This window comes from Strongylocentrotus purpuratus, unplaced genomic scaffold (assembly GCF_000002235.5).
Source record: "Strongylocentrotus purpuratus isolate Spur 01 unplaced genomic scaffold, Spur_5.0 spur5_scaffold_6, whole genome shotgun sequence".
Taxonomy (NCBI): Eukaryota; Metazoa; Echinodermata; class Echinoidea; order Camarodonta; family Strongylocentrotidae; genus Strongylocentrotus; species Strongylocentrotus purpuratus.
The window spans coordinates 35083231-35107212 of NW_022145612.1; the positions used below are offsets into that span (position 1 = coordinate 35083231).

Consider the following 23982-nt stretch of genomic DNA (forward strand, 5'->3'; position numbering starts at 1 on the left):
AAGACAGAAAGAGAAAGTGATAAAATGATAAAAACAAAGAGAAGATGAAAGAAGGAAAAAACAAAGAATTACTGAAGGAAAGACAGAAAGAGAAAGTGGTAGAATGATAAAAACAAAGAATAACATAAGAGAAGATGAAAGAAGGAAGAAACAAAGAATTACTTAAGGAAAGACAGAAAGAGAAAGCAATAGAATGATAAAAACAAAGAATATAACATAAGGAAAGACAGAAAAAGGGGGTGATAGAATGATAAAAACAAAGAATAACATAAGGAAAGACAGAAAGAGAGAGTGATAGAATGTTATAAACAAAGAATAACATAAGGAAATACAGAAAGAGAGAGTGATAGAATGATAAAAAACAAAGAATAACTTAAGAGAAGGTGATAGAAGGAAGAAACAAGAATAACATAAGAAAAGACAGAAAGAGAAAGTGATAGAATGATAAAAACAAAGAATAACATAAGGAAAGACAGAAAGAGGGAGTGATAGAATGAAAAAAAACAAAGAATAACATAAGGAAATACAGAAATAGAGAGTGATAGAATGATAAAAACAAAGAATAACATAAGGAAAGACAGAAAGAGAAAGTAATAGAATGATAAAAAGAAAAAATAACATGAGGAAAGACAGAAAGAGAGAGTGATAGAACGATAAAAACAAAGAATAACATAAGGAAATACAGAAAGAAAGAGTGATAGAATGATAAAAACAAAGAATAACTTAAGAGAAGGTGATAGAAGGAAGAAACAAAGAATAACATAAGGAAATACAGACAGAGAGAGTGATAGAATGATAAAAACAAAGAATAATATAAGGAAATACAGAAAGAAAGAGTGATAGAATGATAAAAACAAAGAATAACTTAAGAGAAGGTGATAGAAGGAAGAAACAAAGAATAACATAAGAAAAGACAGAAAGAGAAATTGATAGAATGATAAAAACAAAGAATAACATTAGGAAAGACAGAAAGAGGGAGTGATAGAATGATAAAAACAAAGAATAACATAAAGAAAGACAGAAAGAGAGAGTGATAGAATGATAAAAAAGTTTTGATTTATTTATTTAATTCTAATCTTTTGACAGGGTAGCCCATTCACCAACAAGTAGTGGTCTTCCATGGAACCCTGAAAAACCATGAACATATTTACATCATTCATAACGTTTATACAAAACAGTTAAACAAGTAATACTCGTTTGCAAATTAAACATATATCATTAACCTAGTAAACAGTAATGTCAATAGGAAAATATTGATTAAGTCATGTGAACAAGACCCCTGTTACACATGCGTCAGCTTTTAAAGCAGGCCCCAGAGGCGGCCTCACGCCTGCAATTTGAAGCCGCCTCGAGATCATCAAACCCCTGTTACACATGATCTTGGGCCCGCAATTTTGCCTCTACACATAGGCCGTCCTCACGTCGCCTTTTCATGAGCTGACGTTGGGGCGGACTAAGGAAAGACAGAAAGAGAAAGTGATAAAATGATAAAAACAAAGAGAAGATGAAAGAAGGAAGAAACAAAGAATTACTTAAGGAAAGACAGAAAGAGAAAGTGGTAGAATGATAAAAACAAAGAATAACATAAGAGAAGATGAAAGAAGGAAGAAACAAAGAATTACTTAAGGAAAGACAGAAAGAGAAAGCAATAGAATGATAAAAACAAAGAATATAACATAAGGAAAGACAGAAAGAGAGAGTGATAGAATGTTAAAAACAAAGAATAACATAAGGAAATACAGAAAGAGAGAGTGATAGAATGATAAAAAACAAAGAATAACTTAAGAGAAGGTGATAGAAGGAAGAAACAAGAATAACATAAGAAAAGACAGAAAGAGAAAGTGATAGAATGATAAAAACAAAGAATAACATAAGGAAAGACAGAAAGAGGGAGTGATAGAATGAAAAAAACAAAGAATAACATAAGGAAATACAGAAATAGAGAGTGATAGAATGATAAAAACAAAGAATAACATAAGGAAAGACAGAAAGAGAAAGTGATAGAATGATGAAAAGAAAAAATAACATAAGGAAAGACAGAAAGAGAGAGTGATAGAATGATAAAAACAAAGAATAACATAAGGAAATACAAAAAGAAAGAGTGATAGAATGATAAAAACAAAGAATAACTTAAGAGAAGGTGATAGAAGAAACAAAGAATAACATAAGGAAATACAGAAAGAGAGAGTGATAGAATGATAAAAACAAAGAATAACATAAGGAAATACAGAAAGAAAGAGTGATAGAATGATAAAAACAAAGAATAACTTAAGAGAAGGTGATTGAAGGAAGAAACAAAGAATAACATAAGAAAAGACAGAAAGAGAAATTGATAGAATGATAAAAACAAAGAATAACATTAGGAAAGACAGAAAGAGGGAGTGATAGAATGATAAAAACAAAGAATAACATAAAGAAAGACAGAAAGAGAGAGTGATAGAATGATAAAAAAGTTTTGATTTATTTATTTATTTCTAATCTTTTGACAGGGTAGCCCATTCACCAACAAGTAGTGGTCTTCCATGGAACCCTGAAAAACCATGAACATATTTACATCATTCATAACGTTTATACAAAACAGTTAAACAAGTAATACTCGTTTGCAAATTAAACATATATCATTAACCTAGTAAACAGTAATGTCAATAGGAAAATATTGATTAAGTCATGTGAACAAGGCCCCTGTTACACATGCGTCAGCTTTTAAAGCAGGCCCCAGAGGCGGCCTCACGCCTGCAATTTGAAGCCGCCTCGAGATCATCAAACCCCTGTTACACATGATCTCGGGCCCGCAATTTTGCCTCTACACATAGGCCGTCCTCACGTCGCCTTTTCACGAGCTGACGTTGGGGCGGACTAAGGAAAGACAGAAAGAGAAAGTGATAAAATGATAAAAACAAAGAGAAGATGAAAGAAGGAAGAAACAAAGAATTTCTGAAGGAAAGACAGAAAGAGAAAGTGGTAGAATGATAAAACAAAGAATAACATAAGAGAAGATGAAAGAAGGAAGAAACAAAGAATTACTTAAGGAAAGACAGAAAGAGAAAGCAATAGAATGATAAAAACAAAGAATATAACATAAGGAAAGACAGAAAAAGGGGGTGATAGAATGATAAAAACAAAGAATAACATAAGGAAAGACAGAAAGAGAGAGTGATAGAATGTTAAAAACAAAGAATAACATAAGGAAATACAGAAAGAGAGAGTGATAGAATGATAAAAAACAAAGAATAACTTAAGAGAAGGTGATAGAAGGAAGAAACAAGAATAACATAAGAAAAGACAGAAAGAGAAAGTGATAGAATGATAAAAACAAAGAATAACATAAGGAAAGACAGAAAGAGGGAGTGATAGAATGAAAAAAACAAAGAATAACATAAGGAAATACAGAAATAGAGAGTGATAGAATGATAAAAACAAAGAATAACATAAGGAAAGACAGAAAGAGAAAGTGATAGAATGATAAAAAGAAAAAATAACATAAGGAAAGACAGAAAGAGAGAGTGATAGAATGATAAAAATAAAGAATAACATAAGGAAATACAGAAAGAAAGAGTGATAGAATGATAAAAACAAAGAATAACTTAAGAGAAGGTGATAGAAGGAAGAAACAAAGAATAACATAAGGAAATACAGAAAGAGAGAGTGATAGAATGATAAAAACAAAGAATAACATAAGGAAATACAGAAAGAAAGAGTGATAGAATGATAAAAACAAAGAATAACTTAAGAGAAGGTGATAGAAGGAAGAAACAAAGAATAACATAAGAAAAGACAGAAAGAGAAAGTGATAGAATGATAAAAACAAAGAATAACTTAAGAGAAGGTGATAGAAGGAAGAAACAAAGAATAACATAAGAAAAGACAGAAAGAGAAATTGATAGAATGATAAAAACAAAGAATAACTTAAGAGAAGGTGATAGAAGGACGAAACAAAGAATAACATAAGGAAATACAGAAAGAGAGAGTGATAGAATGATAAAAACAAAGAATAACATAAGGAAATACAGAAAGAAAGAGTGATAGAATGATAAAAACAAAGAATAACTTAAGAGAAGGTGATAGAAGGAAGAAACAAAGAATAACATAAGAAAAGACAGAAAGAGAAATTGATAGAATGATAAAAACAAAGAATAACATTAGGAAAGACAGAAAGAGGGAGTGATAGAATGATAAAAACAAAGAATAACATAAAGAAAGACAGAAAGAGGGAGTGATAGAATGAAAAAAACAAAGAATAACATAAGGAAATACAGAAATAGAGAGTGATAGAATGATAAAAACAAAGAATAACATAAGGAAAGACAGAAAGAGAAAGTGATAGAATGATAAATAGAAAAAATAACACTAGATAAGGAAAGACAGAAAGAGAAAATGATAGAATGATAAAAACAAAAAATAACATATGGAAAGACAGAAAGAGGGAGTGATAGAATGATAAAAACAAAGAATAACATAAGGAAAGACAGAAAGAGAGAGTGATAGAATGATAAAAACAAAGAATAACATAAGGAAATACAGAAAGAAAGAGTGATAGAATGATAAAAACAAAGAATAAATTAAGAGAAGGTGATAGAAGGAAGAAACAAAGAATAACATAAGAAAAGACAGAAAGAGAAATTGATAGAATGATAAAAACAAAGAATAACATAAGGAAAGACAGAAAGAGGGAGTGATAGAATGATAAAAACGAAGAATAACATAAGGAAAGACAGAAAGAGAGAGTGATAGAATGATAAAAACGAAAAATAACATAAGAGAAGGTGGCAAGCGCGTCCGATGTATTATGTTGATAATGATGACAGGTTACGTCACCTCTGCTTATAAGCCGGCCCCAAGTCCACTTTGGTGTTACACATACTGATTGCGAGTCCAGACTCGGGCCGGCCTCAAACCACATCCAGAGGTGAACTGAGTCCACCTGGCCTCAGTCCGGCTTTTCAAAAAAAGTTGGTGTTACACATACGTCTTCTTTCTTTCCTTTTATCTTCTCTTTCCCTTTCGCTTTCCAATCTCTCTCTCTCTCTCTCTTATTATTTTTTGGCGGGGGGGAGGAGGCAAGAGCCCTTCGCCCCCGTTTCCCTCTTTTCTTCTTATTCTTCTTCCTCTTCTTTCTTTCCTTTTATATTCTCTTTCCCTTTCGCTTTCAAATCTCTCTCTCTCTCTCTCTTATTTATTTTTTGGCGGGGGGGGGGGGGGGGGGGAGGGCAAGAGCCCTTCGCCCCCGTTTCCCTCTTTTCTTCCTATTCTTTTTCCTCTTCTTTCTTTCCTTTTAGATTTTCTTTCCCTCTCCCTTCTCTCTCTTATTTATTTTTTGGCGGGAGGGGGGGGGGGGGGTAGGTAAGAGCCTTTCGCCCTTCCCCCGTTTCCCTCTTTCCTTCTTCCTCTTCTTTCTTTCCTTTTATATTTTCTTTCCCTTTCCTTTTCCCTTCTCTCTCTCTCTTATTTATTTTTTGGCGGGGGGGGGGGGGTGAGGAAGAGGCAAGAGCCCTTCGCCCCCCCCCCCCTCATTTCTCTCTTTTCTTCTTATTCTTCTTTCTTTCCTTTTATCTTCCCTTTCCCTTTTTTTCTTCTCTCTGTCTCCCCATCAACATAGTAATACAAAAGAGACCACTCTGTAATCAAGACCATTCCATTTTATTTAATACATTTTCGATATACTTAAATTGGCAACTATTACCTTCTGTCCCAGATCCTCATTTTAAACGACCGATGCGAAAGACTAGTTGACGCACCCTTTCGAGAAAAGCCCCCCCGCTTTTATCGAAAGGGTGTGTTAAAACGGTACTCCGCTCTCAACGCACCCTTTCGAGAAAAGCCCCCCCCCCTCTTTTATCGAATGGGTGCGTTGAGCACACCACACCGCGCCGCACCGCACCCTTTCGATGAAAGCCGTGATTATTTGGGATGGACTAGCATGACCAACTGGAAATAGGAATTGGAATTTATTAAATCTAGAAAGGCACTCAGCCATCCTCAACAATGGCATGGTGAAGAAAAAAAACATAATCTTACCTTGGAATGTCACCATTTTCCACCTAACAAGTTTAAACTTCACTGCTTGTCAAGCATAGCAAGCTATTTTCTCCTTATCACAAGAAATGCACATCTAGTATCCTCGGCAATTGCAGCATTATCTTTAAACTGTCAGAAATTCTTAATTGTTATGAATTATCTATCTTTTATTATTTTTTCAAACATAGGAGACATCGTGCCATTCCAGGTTACCATGCTGAATGCTATCGCAATTTCTGCAACATTACAGAGGTCAACCGTGTTATCAGGAGGCATGAAGGAGAGCTAATTATCAGGCCACAGTACACACAAATTTAGTCTAGAGCAGACCCCTGACATTCCAAGTCCACATGGTCATGGTTGGAAAGTGGAAGATGGAGAAATAGATATTGTCTGGGGAGAACAACCCCCTGCCCCTAGCAGTTTGCTAGAACTAACCCACTGCATTTGCAAGAAGACAAACTGCAAGGTCCCAAGTGGGAAAAACAAGGGAAGATGCTCCGATCTGTGCAAGTGTACCGATTGTGAAAATCCAGTTGATGAAAGATGCTTAGATATAGACACAGACACTGAAGATGAAGATGTGTAGAATTCATCTTGTTAGCGCAATTCAACTCATGTGCATATTTGTGTCTCATTTGATTTTAATTTTTCTTTAGACAGCAATCAAATGAATTTGAGATAACGTACCAGAAGAAGTATATCAGAATATCATATTCATATTGCAAATCATTAAAGCATTGTGTCCAAATAGTAGAGGGTTGGTACACTGTATTTTATATTAGTGTACGTTTGCAACTGATATGGATGTCTTGCTCAAGGAACAACATTTCTTCCATAAAATCAAAATATAATTGTGGTGTCAAACTTACTTATTATACCTGTATCACAAAGCGATGGATAAATATACATTTTCATGTATACTTGTTTACTATTTCATCTTACACAAAGGCAGGAGGTAATTACTGTGTATGTAATTATTCCATCTTTTACTAGCAAAATCTCTGAATGGTTATTTTGGTTAATAGTTTGGGAATCAGCTGTGACATCAAAAGTTGCCAGTCAGTATTCTTCAGACAGTCATAACCATATAAAATTATGTATTGCCATTTACCATTTCAAGTTTATTTTATGATCTACAACATATACACTGTACATATATCCTATTGAAGAATTTAATTTGACTGTTTCACATATTCTAATTTCTGGAAATCTTCCACAAAAATAATTTCTTCTGCTGGTGAATTTTTATATCCATATCTCACAGTTTAAGAAAACTAGTAAAGCAGTATCACAAGATTTATCTGTATTTTCTTTGAACAGATGGTTAATTAATTGAAATGTATGAAGTAATTAAGTAATTGTTATGTGACCCTATATAATTAGGTATGCTTTGGTTTAGTGTTTGATAGGCCAATTTTTCCTGCTTCAAGGATGTGTACAAATTTTATTCAGTGGCATAAATCCATTCCGTGGAAAGGGGAATATTTCTACATTTAATTTTTTGCTGCTACCCCACTTGCCCACCCTTGCCCATTGAATACGAATAGCAAAGTAGGTTATGCGAAATGTCAAAGTCGATGTCAATGTCAAATTAGCGCGCATCAGCTTTATTATGGATGCTGTCACTTGAACCCCCAATTTGAATATTAATATATTTACCTCTTGCAAGTGATGCTCAAAGTTTTTCGCCTGAAATGGAAAGATGTTTTTTTTGTTGCTTTGTCTCAGCATGTTTTGTGATTCCTAAATTGGGTACTTTTTGGCTGAAGGTCGTACACACGACTATCAGTATTCTTATCCACCTTTGCAGGATCATATGAACACTCTGACTAAAATCAATAATCAAAAATTTCTTAAAATGTGGCCTGTCCTGAGGAGCAAGTGAGCGCTACCAAATTGTCTGCCTATCGAGTGTTGCAGGGTTTAAGATTTTTCTGGAAAAAAAATTAATGATGTCATAGAGCTATAGTTAGCAAAGCAATCTAGCAATATTTTTATCAACTGTAACTTACTACTTTTGTTACTGCAGGGGTTGTTTGATTGTAATTAAGAAAAAACATTTGGATGTTCCAAACATCTATAAAAGAAATCATACTGAGATGAGAAGAATGTCGCTGGTGAAATAGTTAAAAACAAAAGGTGTACATGAGTTAACAATATTACAAACTTTGTCTCGTATTTTCGGATATTTCTTCTACAGACTCATCTGTCATATCTGTTGCCTGGATAATATCGCCATTATATACCATGATTACTGTGCAATTTAAGCTCATATCCTCACTTATTAACTGTCCTGTTATGTAAATTTTCAGTGATATATATAAATCAATATGCTCTTGGTATGAGTTTTTTAAAGCATGAATGTTCGACTCTGAAAAGTAATTTCCCCCCATGGACCTCGCTTAAGTAGAGAGAAAAGAAAATTTAGAGTATAACATTTTCAACTTCAACGATTGGATATTTTTGGAGTGGTTGAACAAATGTGTAGATCAAGATATTTCTAGGATGTAAAAGTTAATGAGATTAACAGAGGTTGTAACTATTGAAGTCAGTTTCATTAGTCAAAATTATGCATTGAATATGTTGGATTATCTCAAAAGGATTACAAGACGTCATGTACAACCCAAAAGTAATTATGTTAAAGTACTGTAGCTTGTATAAATTGAAAATAAATGAATACAAAAATTCCATGTGACAATGAGAATATGATTTGAATTTATTGAATTGTTTCATGTAATTATGAATGCATTACCAAGCGAGATGATTGCATCATGACTATGCAGTTCAAAGACCTAGTGAACTGTCGGGAAAGCTTCATGAGTAGGTGTAATGTGAAAAAAAAGATGACACAAAAAGTAAAATGAAGCTTGATGATGATGATTATGATGTATAATGATGATGATGATGATGATAATGATGATAATGATGATAATGATGATGATAATGATGATGATGATGATGATAATGATGATAATAATGATAATGATGATAATCCTGAACAGACTGGGGCCAGTCACAGAACAACACCTGATACCAGAGCAAGCAGGTTTCCGGCCTGGAAGATCGTGCACTGGCCAAGTGCTAAATCTAACCTAGCACATCGAGGATGGTTTCGAGAAGAATGAACCGACTGGAGTTGTGTTCGTCGACCTGACAGCTGCCTACGACACTGTTAACCACCGTTTACTTCTCGACAAGCTCTATACCATGACAAAGGACTCCCATCTGACTAAGCTTATCCAAATGCTCCTGGAAAATAGACGCTTTTATGTTGAGCTCAACGGGAAGCGCAGCAGATGGAGGAAACAAAAGAATGGTCTACCTCAGGGCAGCGTACTTGCTCCTGTCCTATTTAATGTTTCCACCAATGACCAGCCAGTGTACCCAGTGACAAGAAGCTTCATCTATGCTGATGACCTTGGCATAGCAGCCCAGAATTCCCACATAGACGAGATAGAAACCACTCTTTCGTCAGCCCTAGACAACCTGACAGACTACTACAACAACAACCATCTGAAGGCTAACCCTGCCAAGACCCAGGTTAGCTTGTTCCATCTCCGCAACTACAATGCTGGGAGGAAGCTGTCCCTGAAATGGAACGATGTCTCATTAAAACACTGCGATCACCATGTCTACCTTGGAATCACTCTTGACCGAACCCTTTCATACAAACAGCATGTTCAAAAGGTGAAGGGTAAAGTTGGGACAACGAACAACCTACTACGGAAACTGGCAAACTCATCTTGGGGTGCCAATTCCTCCACGCTGAGGTCAACTGCTCTTGCGTTGTGTTACTCTGCAGCAGAATATGCCTGCCCTGTATGGGGAAGATCATCCCATACAAAGAAAGTTGATGCAGCACTCAACGACAGCTGCAGATGCATCACTGGCTGCCTCAAGCCCACGAATGTGGACAGCTTGCACTCCCTGGCCGGCATTGCTCCATCCGATGTCCGCAGAACAGTTGCAAGTAGGACTGAACGCAGCAGACAAGTTGAGGACACCCGCCATCCCCTTTACTCGCATCAACCGGCCCCTACCCGCCTGAAGTCAAGGAAAAGCTTCCTTCGTACAGTCCAGCCACTGTCACAACCTCCTCATTCAACCAGAGTGATCTTGTGGGAAGAGAAACGTTCTGAAAACCACCACCATGAAAAGCTACCAATCCCGACCAAGGAACAGCTGCCCCCTGGCCATAGATGTGATTGGAAGACGTGGAAGTCCCTCAATAGGCTTCGCACAGGTGTGGGGCGATGTAAATACAACATGAATAAATGGGGATATACTGACGACACAGACACCAACTGCGAGTGTGGAACATCCGTGCAATCCATGTCACACCTATTAAGATGTCCACTCCTAATCGACCAATGCTGCCTGGAAGACCTAGTGGCAGCAAATGAGAAGGCTCTCCAGTGTGCCAAGGCCTGGCAGAGCATTTGAGGACACGAAAGAAGAATACAAAGTGTATATATCCTTTTCTTGAACATGATATCATTTATTTTTGGTGCTTGATAAATCTTTATAGATATTTATCACAACTATGAAATTTTAGATGGTTACCATTTTGTGTTTTTTTTTTCTTTTTACTTTTTTTTTTTTCCTTCATTTTCATTTTTTTAAATTCAGTTATAAGTTATGAGTTTTTGATCGATCGGGTGGGTGGTACATGTTCGACATTACTTACTATAGGCTCTGTATAGCTTGGCTTGTTAGAACTCTTGTGAGTAATGTGCCGCGGGATTCCATATCCTTAAACTGCTGGCGAACAGAGCAACAAGACCAAGCTCTGTAATTATTAGGATCTCTGTCCAGTAGTGCCGTGTTTGTGCCATCGAACTGGATCGACCAAATCAATTGATTCATAATATATGTATATGCAATATTTTTTCCCGTAACATGAGAGTAATTTTAATAGTTTCATACTATTAATTAAATGTATTGTTAACTGTAACTGTATAATTGTTTTAAATGGGGGCACGCTACAAGAGTCCTATCTCGCACCCCGGGGCAACGTGTCTGACACGGCCAGTTGTAGCAACTACTCAGAGGATCAAGATTACAGTAATCTTGATCTAAGGAGACACGAACGAACGAACGATGATAATGATGATGATAATGATGATTATTATTAATATAAAAATTATTTGTAATCATTATTATTATTATTGATATTGATGTTGTTTATCATCATTATTATTAATATTATTATTATTATTTTTGCTTTTATACAAAACATATATTTATCACAACTTTGCAGTTGTCATTTACCTTGTCCCCATACGTTTCTACATGTCTTTCATTTTATTGACGTAGAGGGCGCTGTTGATATGCTTATTTTATTTATTATGAATACTAATTAGTGTGCAACTTTCGGCTTTGCCGAGTTATGAATTTTTATTCTATGAGTTTTTATCTCCTCTCAGACAAAAAATTGGGGAGTTACTAGAGGTGGGTCACGAAAACAAAGAAATAGGGAGATATTCACTACTCGGCCCATGGTCTAGTAGATATGTGATGATATTTTGTCACCTAACACCAGAACCGTAGGTCCGCCCATACAAAATTTGGTATCAAAATGTGCGGGAGACATGAGGAAAAAACTGATGAAATTTCAGCGCCAAAGGTTCAGGGGTTTTGATGCAGCGGCAAAAATTTGACAGGGGCCTTATTAGGGTTTAAGTGTCAAGCTAACTTGAAATTTAGTAACATCAGTATTTAGTTTTCTCTATATGATAGTGTCAAGTGATCGTATGTTGATATGTGATACAGCGAAAGATTTTGTACACTTACCTTTAATCATATAGTCTCATTCGGTAGGAATTAAAATGAAAGATTCGACATAAAAATATTCAATATCATAACCATATTATTAAAACATGAAGCCCAAAGTTCTCTTAACTTCACAGAACGAAGAGTTTTAAAGGGGCATCATCCATCTTGCATATGACATTGCCATGCTTTGAGGTAACTCCTTTTACATCGGGGCCTTCTTGGCTGCCATTAGGACCTTGTATCACATGGTGGTAAGATCGTCGTTAATGAAGCCTCCTTTGTAGGCATCTTCCCCCTTGTGTTTAAACCTGCTATCAAAGTGCTGGTCCCACTTCCTTCTTGACAAAAACCTGACAAAAGGTCTGCTGGGTTTTGGTTTTCCTGGCTTATTTTGTTGTCCATCCTTTGATTGGGTCGGGGAGTCTTTGCGGCACGTAGCAACTTTTTTAGCTGATAGCTCAAACCTGTCTGGCATTACTTTTTTCATCAGCACCTCCTCATTCTCCTCTTGGGATTCAGGAAGGCCTGAAATCCTGAGGTTTTCCCTCCTCATACTTTGGTCTAGTTTAAATTGTATTCAGAGAAGATGGGGGTTGACTTCCTCTTTCATGAGACAAGCCTCTCTCACTGCTCATAGCTAACTGTCATTTTTCCTTTCCTTTAATGTCAATAAATTAGCCAATTACATCATCAAAACTGATTAATACACCATTGCTTGCAGACCTGTGCTCCTCCAAACTGTCAAGAGGTTTGCATGAATTTTCCTGCATTGGTTCCACCTGTGTAAGATTGTTCAGAAACTTTCCAGGTTGACATTGTGCCCTTTTAGGCCCTTTTAGGCCATTCTTTCCTCAAGCCATGATAAAATTGCAGCTGATTGCAAGTGTTTGATCCATCATGTTGCCCCATCTCGAAATCGAATGAGATACTAGATCATTTTTTAAAGACATGGTACAGCCAACTGAGATTTTTTAAATATTTCAGTCAACATCATATGTTGAAAATTTACAAATTACTTACATCTTAAGAACACTTATGAACATGTCTCAAATAAAACTATAGCTTGGGTAGCATTTTCATTACTGGTTATTAATGACATTACAGCTGTTTAGGGTAGAATTCCAATTTCACATTGCCCCATAGTCTCCTGGTGACTGATCTACATGTACACTTCTCGCTAGTCAACGATCATTGTTCATCCGTGTCACCACAAACCATCGACTCCGGTGCCGATCTGAATTCAGTGACGCTCCAGCTATGATCTCCAATGGACAGTCCGCGAACTCCAATGCTCTAACACTTATTGACTGACGTTATATGGCAGCGTTTATTTAATTTCAACTGCTTAGTTGCATGCACATCACTGCTTCGACATCTTCATGCAACACACGTTGCATAATCAACCCATGGTAATTTTCTTCTTTTCACTCCCACTCCTCTATGTTTCATTGACTTTTCTCACGTAGGAACAACCTCAGGTAAATTGTGGCTTCCCTCTAGTGGAGCAATCTAAGGTACCGAACTACAACTACTGTGCCTCTTCCTCTCACTTTCAGGGCTTGGATTTAGTACATCGCAAAACTCTGCTGCCAGGCTTGTAACACGCACACGTTCTTGTGAACACACCACTTCAATACTTCGCAAATTGCGTTGGTTGCCGGTGATGTACCGCATCTTAGTTTGAACTTATAAATGCATTCATGAATTGGCACCAATTTATCTGCAAGAACTAATCCAGGAATACAAACCCTCGCAATTTATGGTCATCTTCACAATTAAACCTCGTGTCTACTTCTGTGTCAACTCTTTCTTATGGTAATCGCTCTTTTTGCAAAGCTTCTGCTGAACTTTGGAACAGACTACCTCTCAATGTCAAAAACTGTCAAACTGTTGACCTATTCAAAACTAGTCTTAAGACACGTTTATTCAAAATTGCTTTCGATGAATAATTTACTCTGTTCACTTTGATTCCATAAATATTGTAATATGTAGGTTTATTTTCTCTTTTTTGTTTTGTTCAATATGTAATTGTTTATCAGTCTATTTTGTTTGTTATAGTGCTTAGAGACTTCGGTGGTAAGCGCTTTATAAGTAATGTTTTTATTATTATTACTGTCATCGTGTGCAAGAGGCATGTTGCTCTTACTAATTGCTCACATAGAAAAGAGCTATCATGACTGAGCTGATGCACTATTATTGTTTTAAATTTTGCCCCCAATTTTAATTTCAAATGCTGCTCACCTTTCTAAAGTAATCCTCTGTAAGGTACATGACTTTCTGTGGGGCTCCTGCACATTTAACCGGGGTATTGGGGAAAGTGAAGATAGCATTACCACACTTGAAGTTCTGCAGAGCCTTATAAGTCTTGTCTACTGTGTCATAGGAGTAGTTGCAGCATACCATAGGGTCCTCAGCCAGGGCTTCAGTCAGACCTTTCAGCTAGCGCATAAAATAAGTAAGGTTTTCAAATTGACATACACTGTATTTATTGGCTCTAAAATGGAGAAGATATAATGTACCTTTCATTCGTATACAAAATGCCTATAAAGAATGAAATCAGAGTCAAATAATTTTTGTGTATCTACATATCATAAGAAATAGTGCGGTATGGTATGTAATCCTGTAGTATTTTTGTGCCAAAGTTGATTTCTTTTTTGCTGCTTTGGCTACAAAAGGGTCCCAATTGGCCAACAAGGGAAACGCTCTCGGCAGTCTCGCCTGCTTAACGCAATTCAATATGATAAACCAGAACGTCAATGACGTAGCGCTCATCCGCATCTCACAACAACAAATATCGTAAATTTTATGTGGTACACTTTTGAACTGGTCAAAAAATAAAAATTTGATGCCCTGGAAGGGACATAATTTCATTTCATTTGCATAAAGTACCATAAATAATCAATGGAGCAAAATGTAACAATTCTGTGTAGAAGTTTAGTGTTCCAAATTTAGCTCTACCAGATAAGGCAAACCAAATCAAAATCGGTCAAGAAATGAGGGAAAAGAAGCAATTTTCGTTATTTTTTGAATAAATTTGCATAAATTACCATAATTAATTAATGGAGAACAATTTCAAAATTCTGTGTAGAAGTTTAGTGTACCAAAGTTAGCTCTACGATATAAAGCAAACCAAATCAAAATCGGTTGAGAAATGAAGGAGAAGAAGCCTTTTTTGTGATTTCAAATAAATTTGCATAAATTAGCATAGATAATGAATTTCACAATTCTGTGTAGAAATTTTAAATCCCCCTCCTAGCTCTATTATATGAAACAATCAGAATCAAAATCGGTTGAAAAATAACAAAGAAGAAGCATTCTGAACATCTTGATGTTGATGCCACAACAAAGTCTAAGTTTGTTGACCTTAAATGACCTTTGACCTTAACTTAGTGACCTGAAATTCTACTCTCATGATTGGGGAGACTTGATAACTCTATAGTCCAAGTTTCATTGACTAAGAACTTATACTTTCAAAATTATATCAAAAATTCAAAAACTTAACCTTAGGTTAAGTTTTCGATGATGATGCTACAACATAGTCCAAGTCTGTTGACCTGAAATGACCTTTGACCTTGACTTTGTGATCTGAAATTTTACTCACATGATTGGGGATACTTGATCACCTTATAGTCAAAGTTTCATTGACTAAGAACTTATGCTTTAAAAATTATATCAAAAATTCAAAAACTTAACCTTAGGTTAAGTTTTTGATGTTGACGCCGCCGCCGTCGCCGTCACCGGAAAAGCGGCGCCTATGTCTCGCTTTTTGCTACGCAGGCGAGACAAAAATGATGGGGTTCAAATTTTCAGACCCCTCCTTCATTTCCTGGGGGGTCCTAGACCGGGAGCCAGGGGGGTTAACCTAGCTGGGAAGGAAACCAATTTTCGTGTGCACAGATGTAAAGATCGCATAGCTCCACATAACAAATTGACCATCTGGCATGTTTTAAGTGGTGGGTGGGGCCAGGGGGACGCCCCCACCAAAAAAAGTGTCCCTTTTGACAACAATAGTATTATGTAAAAAAAAAAATAAGGAAACCTTAAACCACCATGAGTTTGGTGTCATATGAAAGAGTTAAATTATCTACATTTTGATACCAACTTCAAATTAATTAACATCGCAAATTTAAGTAAAAACATGATTTTTGTGATTTTTTTCGAAAATTGAATTCTATCAAAAAACATTATTTTCCATATCAAAATTGGAGAGTTGCATTTTTTCATAACTTTCCAGGAATTCGCTTATGTACAACGACAATCTCCTGTGAGAGGGAGAGGTTTATATATCGTTTCAATAAAAAGTTATAGCAATCCAAAGTTATAGATTTGATTTCCACAAAAAACAAAATTTTTGCCCACATGTGTATTAACTGTATGCATATACGTGCATTGTGTATTAAGGACCTGTTTGGTGTGTTTACATCAAGTTTTAAAGATAACTTTGAACTAAAACCTCTAATCACCATGTATTTGGTGTCAAAAGATGGATAATTAAAATACCTTCATTCTGATATCAATTTCAATGAGTGATGTAGTGTGTGAAATTTAAATTTTGAGCCAAAAAGGTGCTTTAATGTAGATATTCCTCTGATTTTTGCCAGTATATCGGTATATTAACTAGACAAATGTAATTATACACTTAGTAGTGCAGAAAGTTCAAAGGATTTAGAGTGCTGAGTGCAATTGATAAGTTCTTCTCCTGTACTCTGGGATGTTTCAGGAAATGTGGACATTGGCCAATTGGGGCCCTTTTGAAGCCAAAACAGCAACAACAAAAAATCAACTTTGGCACAAAAATCCTACGGGAGCTGTTTCAGTGACATACCGTACCACACTAAAAGCTCAGTCTCTTTTCTTTCATATGCACATGATCTACAAATCATGCATAACTTATTTCGGACAGTCTGAAGTGGCACTGTTAGAGACTCAATCATCCAAACTGATTTTCAAAGGAAGCTGTTCATGGTCACAGAGAGGTCATATTCTCCTCATCATATGACACCATAATCATTATGGAAGAATCAGGCATCACAAAGAAAGGAAAACTAGATAGAATTTGGAGTGCGCGCAGTCAAAAATGATGCCTCCGCCATAGAGCAATTAAAAAAATTCAAGTTTGATTATAATCCATCTGTTGGTTTTAATGATAATGCACTCACAAGCTATTTATAGGCATACATAATGAGCCCTATGACATTTGACCTGATGACCCTAAAATCTAATCAGTTCATTGGCTCCGCAAGATACATGTACATGTCTTGAGTTTGATAGTATTCTGTCTATTGGTTCTCATGATAATGCGATCACAAGCTATTTGTGCATACATAATGAGCCCTGTGACCTTTGACCTAGTGACCCCAAAATCTAATCAGTTCATTGGCTCTGTTAATTACATACATGACCCAAGTTTGGCAGGAATCCATTTAAACTTCTTGAGATAACGCGATCACAGCTATTTTAGAAAACATGAGCCCTGTGACCTTTGACCATCAACCTCGTGACCCCAAAATCCAATCAGCTCATTGGCTCTGTAAGATACATACATAACCTGAGTTTGGCAGGAATCCATCAACCTGTTCTTGAGATAACGTGATCACAAGCTATTTTTGCATATATAATGAGCCCTGTGACCTTTGACCTTCAACCTTGTGACCCCAAAATCTAATCAGTTCATTGGCTCTGTTAGATACATACATGACCCAAGTTTGGCAGGAATCTATTGACCGGTACTTGAGATAATGCGATCACGAGCTATTTTTGCATACATAATGAGCCCTGTGACCTTTGACCTTCAACCTTGTGACCCCAAAATCTACTCAGTTCATTGGCTCTGTAAGATACATACATGATCCAAGTTTGGTGGGAATCCATCAATTGGATCTTGAGATAACGCAATCACGAGAACGGGACGTACGTATGTACGTACGGACGGATGGACGGACAACCAGAAAACATAATGCCTCCGGCTACTTTGTAACGGAGGCATAAAAAGGGGAGGGGCACGCTTTCACACTACCCAGCAACAATAATTCTTATCTGCTCATGCAGTGCAGGAATCCTACCCATATGTATGCCAACAGCCATTTTCAGAATAAGGTGACAATCAGATTGTGCTATACCTCCTCCTTTCCTTTAAAACCTTCCTTATCCAGAGCTCTTATGGTAGAGCATCATTCCTTTCATTTGGACATTACTGACTCTAGTATAAAAGTGATTTGTAAAGGAGACATCCCCCCCAAGGAATAATTGTAGGTATTCTGAAAACTGAGATGTATTCTTGCCACTTGATGTAAAATATTCCTTATGAAAGTGCGAAAGTGATTATAAATAAAGATATTCTTGCCATGATGCAGTACCTTTTAGCACGACATCGGGGCAGCTATTTTCTAGAAAATGCGACATAACAGGCAAAGTTGTACATGTATCATGCCAAAGCTTTAGTTTGATAGACTTTTTAAATTAATAACACCTTTACTATTAAATAAAAGAAATTCGTAGCTGAGGGGGTAAAAATTATATTTAGTAAAAAACATAAAACATGGGAACAATTGTAACTCTATATTTGTAATACTAGAATATAGCAGTTGACAAATCTATTTCATTGGTGCGAAACCTTCGCCCCAGAAGAGCACCAACTTGTTTATGCGATTTGTGTTCTGGCAATTGTAGTACAAAGCATAATAGCAGATGAATGAAATACCACACAAACCTGGAATAGAAGGATCCATAAATTTGTATACATTTACTTGATAAACTACTCCGCATAGTACGTCACATTAACAAGAAAATGGTGATGCCCACGTCGTGCTGAGAAACTACATTTTCTTGCTTTATGCCTCTTTTATACACTTTGGTAGGGAATCTTGTAGATTAATGGGCAAGAATACAATAAATCTCTCAGAATAATTCAAATTATTTCTTGGGGTGTTAATCAAGCAACTCACAGCGTGAAAGTTCAACTGAAGACCCATAGCAACAACAAGGTACTCATATTCCAGGTTGGTGCCACTCTCGGTAGTTATTAGATTGTTCTCTGGGTCAAAGGTAATAGCTCTATCCTTCTTCCAGTCCACTTTTTTTGGCATGACAGATGCCATGGTGCGCATTGACTGCTCCTTGGTTTTGATCCCTCCACCAACCATTGTCCACATTGCCTGGTAGAAATGATGCTATTTGTAAAGTAAGACAGTATAAGAATGAGCATTTGGGTGTTACATCTAATGTGCATGGGATATTTCTGTGCAATGGCAAATTGTATCTACTTGTACATTACAAATTCATTTCTGCTTTCAATATGTAATACCTGACCATTATTTGATTCACTGAATTCTACATTTGAAAAATTCTGATCAAGGCTTTAATAGATTTTAACAGATTTTAACAAGATTACGGTAATGCTGTTTTGCTTTTCGAGTTACTGCACTAAGGAGATATTTTCTGCTAGCTTTTCACTATTGCTTTACCTTGAGGCATTTGACCTTTGACCTCTTCCACCTTAAATTACCCTCAGTTCATCCTTGCATGCTCATATGTACTTGATCCAAGTTTGTTTTGTCAACGGTTCTCAAGTTATCGCAGTAAAGAAAAGCAGGATGGACATATGGACAAACAATAAAAAAACATGACTCTGGCACCACCTTTGGTGGCATAAAACCTTGATGTCTTTGATAAGACTTTTAATTTAATCCTTAATTGGCATGACGCTACGACTCAACAATTACAGAACCAAAGAGGGGAAGGGTAGCGGGGAGAGGGAAGTGGGGTTTCGATAGTTCCTGAATGTTCACTAGGACGGAGTTCACAAAACCCGAGGTGAACAAAATTAACACATTTCATGACCCAACTTTAAATGAGTCAGAAGCAGGATAGGAAATACATGGGGGCAATGTGCGATTTTGCCCCTGTGAGTCTCAAAATTGCCCTCTATAAGGTTCCCCCCCCCCCAAAAAAAAAAAAAATAAATAAATAATAATAATAATAATTTGGTTGTCCTCGATTGCTTTTCTGGAGTAGGGGCAGGAGTAGAGGTGGATTTAAAAAAAAAAAAAAAAAAATCTTTTTTTAGGGGTCTTTTTTTATCTTTTTATTTATTTCTTTATAAAAAATATTTTTCCATAAAAAAAACCCCAAAATCATTGGGATGTCAAGCATTTAAACAAAGTCAATACAACACTTTGATACGGTAAAAGACTATTTTCATGTACAATAAATATCAAGACCAACTCAGAAAGTATTTTTGGCTTTGAAATACAGCACCTTTTAAATCCCCACTGTACTACAGTACTTATAGCTATACTTGCACCCTCTATTTAGCAAACAAATGGTGACCATTGGTCCCCCATGATCCTCTTTATCTTATGTTAACTGAGAGCTGATTTGATGAGATAACCACCTGTCCAGTGACTTTGCAGGGTGGTCTAATCCCTCCTGTAAACTAGTACAGATGGGCTTTAAAATGAGTTAAAAAATGCTCAGAACCTGATTTGAATATAGAAAATAAAAATGGCAAATTTAATAAATACAGAATTGTGTACTGAAAAGACCAAACTGGCAACGGGACAGATTTTGATCCTTGCAAAATGCATAAAATGGTATGTTTGGCGTTTAAGATTGCTTGCTCCCCCCCCCCCCCCCCCCCCCCCAAAAAAAAATATATACCGTAATTAACAGTGTATAAACCGCACCTTTTTGCCGCCGAAAAAAATTCAGTCGGGGGTCCGGTTTATACACGGTACACCAAATCAGTAATGGGCCATTCCATGAGAAGAAGGACATGACATCAAAAAAGAAATGTACCTCTTATGTTAATTCTTTGATTTTATCACTAACCTTATGCCATGGATGTTCATAAAACATTAGGGCCTTTCAAATTCAATACAATTTATTTTTCATTTTTGTTGATTTCCTAAGATCTCAAACCATCATCAAAAACGTACATGTGGGACTGTAGATGAAAAAAAAACAATTTATTGCAGATTACACAGGATTCTTGTAATATTTTGTCCTGAAAATTTCGCTAAATTGAAAAAGATGAATATATTTCCATATTCTAAGCCTTTTCTAAGGGGTCCTGGGATATTTAATCTATTACATAGGGGTGAAAATGGCCTCCGGACAAAATGTAACGCGAGTTACCGTAACGTGAGTTACCGACATATTTGCTTCCTGCATTTTACTAGTCCATTGTTTCTTATCTTTAATATTGTGATCTTATACTAGTAAGTCTCAACCTACTATCAACGTAGGAAAGATTTTGTCAAGATTGTCTAGTATGAGGAGACTTTGCCAAAAGAGGGTCTCATAGAATTGACCATGTCCTTTTTTTGTAACGCGAGTTACCAAAATTCAATAATCCAAGAATCTAAAAATGTTTGTTCTTCAATTTTCTTTTTGTTTCATTCAGTTGTTCTATATCTACCCTGTCCATGTTTGAAAAAAGTATCTTGCAGATCCTAGCAGTTCTAAAGATATAGGCACATTATGGGGTCAATGTACCCATTAGGTGTAACGCGAGTTACCATGGAATGGCCCTAATCGGTTTGTTGACTCACCACTCGGAAACTAGAACAACACTCAAATTTGTCTGTCATCTTGGTTTGAAAGTAATCTTTCTGATAGATCTCAATACCGTATTTTCCGGCGTAAAGACCACAGTATTTTCGGGTGAGAAAAAATCAAAAAGTCGGGGTGCGGCGTATACGCAACAACAACAAAATTCAGCGGTCAAAACATCACGTCCATTTGCACGTATGGGACTATAGGAACGGTAGCATGACTAGACAACGGTACAGGACAATTCTAGAATAACTCCACACAACTTACCGACAAGTTTATGTTGCATAGTTGACATGAAGACGAAAAAACTTATTTTTCTAATAAAATCTGCCGATAGATCTAGATCTAAGTCCATACCATTGCATCGCCAAAAGTAAACAAAGGGACAGGCGGTTACTTACGGAGCTAGCTGCCGCGCAACGCAACTGCGCAGGTCGAAAAATGCTATTTCGGATTACACCGCACATCGAGGAAGGGGTATTGTAGGATACCAAATCTGCGTACGATACAGTACTAGCTTAAAAGTCGATGAAGATCTGCTAAATTATGATCATTTTTTAGGTTAACTTCTTGTTGATTTATAAGAATATTGATGAATTTGGTATAGTTTGTAAAAAAAAAAAGAGTGTTCTACAAGAAAATTACGATCATTTTGTTTGGTCCGTTTTTTTTTTTTCTCTTTTTTTTTTGTTTTTTTTGTTTGTTTTTTTTGTTGTAGTTTTTTTTTTTCCTCTACGAAATGTCAAAGTTGGGGGTGCGGCCTATACGGCGGTGCGGTCTTTACGCCGGCAAATACGGTATGTAGTTTATAATTCCTCCAATTTTTCTTCTATTACATGGCGTACCGGAAGGTTCTATCCTAGGTCCTCTACTGTTTTTTAAATTTACATTAATGATCTTACACATTCAGCTGCACCTCCCGCGTGGGTTTTTTAACACGGACCTGGCTTGCTGCCGACAGAGTCGGCAAAAAAAAAAAGAAGTTTTTTTTTTAAGGGCGAAAAAGAGGGGTGCGGTTAATACAAGAGGGCGGTTTATACACCGTTAATTACGGTATATACGAGCGGGCGGTCGAGGACAACCAAATGATTTTTTTTTGGGGGCCTAATCCTGAAAACCGCCTCTGTATGTTGCTACTGATTCTGATCGCCCTACCTTGCACCCATAACCGCCCGGCCTGAGCCCTCATGGAAACGAGCTAGCAATTCAAAGGCGCATTGCGCTGCTAGCTCTCAAGCTCACGCACAATCTGAGTACTAGAAATAATAGACAGTAATTAATGCATGGCCCTGCGCGTGCCGATATGATCAACACCACACCATGACATCAATTTCTGTCTAATAAATGAAACTAGCTTTGACTTTAGAAATTATAAAATCCCGGCCATGATGTTGCATGTTTTGTTATAACATATGCAGTGGCAGTTGCGTACGCAGGAATTTTTCAAGAGGGGGGTTTTAACATTTTGAAATCGGGCCAAAAATTTGGCAACGACTCAGCCAGCCGCTGAATAAGTGGGGGGGGGGGGGGGGTTAAGAGGACATTTTTTTAAATTTCGCAACAACTTATCCAGCTGCTGAATATGCGGAGGGGGGGGGGGGGGGATAAGAGGACATATTTTTGTTTTTTTTGGTCCAAAAAATTTAGCAACGACCCGATCAGCCGCTGAATAATCAGGGGGGGGGGGGTAAGAGGACTTTTTTTTGGGGGGGGGGGGGGGGTGGGGTCATCTTTTTTAGGTCATCCATTAGGATTTAAACAAAAAAACAAAAAACGACACTCAAAAGGGGGGGGGGGGGGTGATTTACCCCCCCCCCCCCTGCGTACGCGCCTGTGCAGCGGGACAACAGTAAAAATAATTCACCAACATTTAATGGTTTTAAGTTATAAATAACAACATTTCAAACAAAGTTTTTTTTTTTTTAATGGGACTGCATTGTCCATGATAAAAATTCATCAATTTGGTCGCTAGCAGTATGACTAAAGAAAAACACAACTTAATGTTACAGCTTAAAACTTGAACCTTCAACTCACTCACCTCAGCAGGTTCAACCACTGCAACATGACCTTGTCCAAACTTTCGGGATAAAAAGCTTGCAGCTGCCAGCCCTCCAGTTCCTCCTCCAACTATCACAAATTTGTAGCTCTTCTTGGCCACTGGACCTGGCCCAGGGGACTCGCTTGTCTGAGGAGCAGGCTTGGCTGCAGTACTGTACCATATCTGTACCATACACAGGCAACAATAGTATGATATGACAAGAAAAATGTGACTGCGTCTTGTATTTGCCTCCGCCCCAAATTCAGTGGTACTCTTAAGGTTCTTAAGGGTAAAGACCAGTTCTGGTCATGCAATTGCATTAATTGTGAAAGAAGTATTGGTGTGTACTGCAAGATTCTGGAATCATCAAAATGATAAGAAATTTGGCCCAGTTTTGGTAAAGTTACAAGCACTGTACATAGAAAGACGTTTATAGGACTACGCAACACGTGCACGATATTTATCCGATCAAGATAGATATAATAACTTGCCAAATATATCAATTAGTAGGTGGTTTCCCGGCAAAATTTGTATCATCACGTATTAGTTAAAACATATTCTTTCACATAATTGGTAATAATTAGAGCTTCCATTTC

The 23982-nt window shown here is 36.8% G+C and overlaps 1 protein-coding gene across 4 annotated transcripts in view; it reads right to left on the reverse strand.

Moving 5' to 3' along the window:
* Positions 1-23982, reverse strand: part of LOC105446119 (sulfide:quinone oxidoreductase, mitochondrial-like) — a 55808-nt gene that overhangs the window by 21618 nt on the left and 10208 nt on the right. For 3 of the 4 annotated variants that reach the window (XM_031000153.1, XM_031000152.1, XM_031000151.1), the window contains exons 3-5: positions 23387-23569; positions 18738-18962; positions 14035-14232 (exon numbers count right to left, since the gene is read on the reverse strand). In XM_031000153.1, the coding sequence (XP_030856013.1) occupies positions 14035-14232; positions 18738-18962; positions 23387-23569 (606 nt within the window). The remainder of the gene's footprint in view (positions 1-14034; positions 14233-18737; positions 18963-23386; positions 23570-23982) is intronic. The other variant, XM_031000154.1, reaches the window with a different exon arrangement.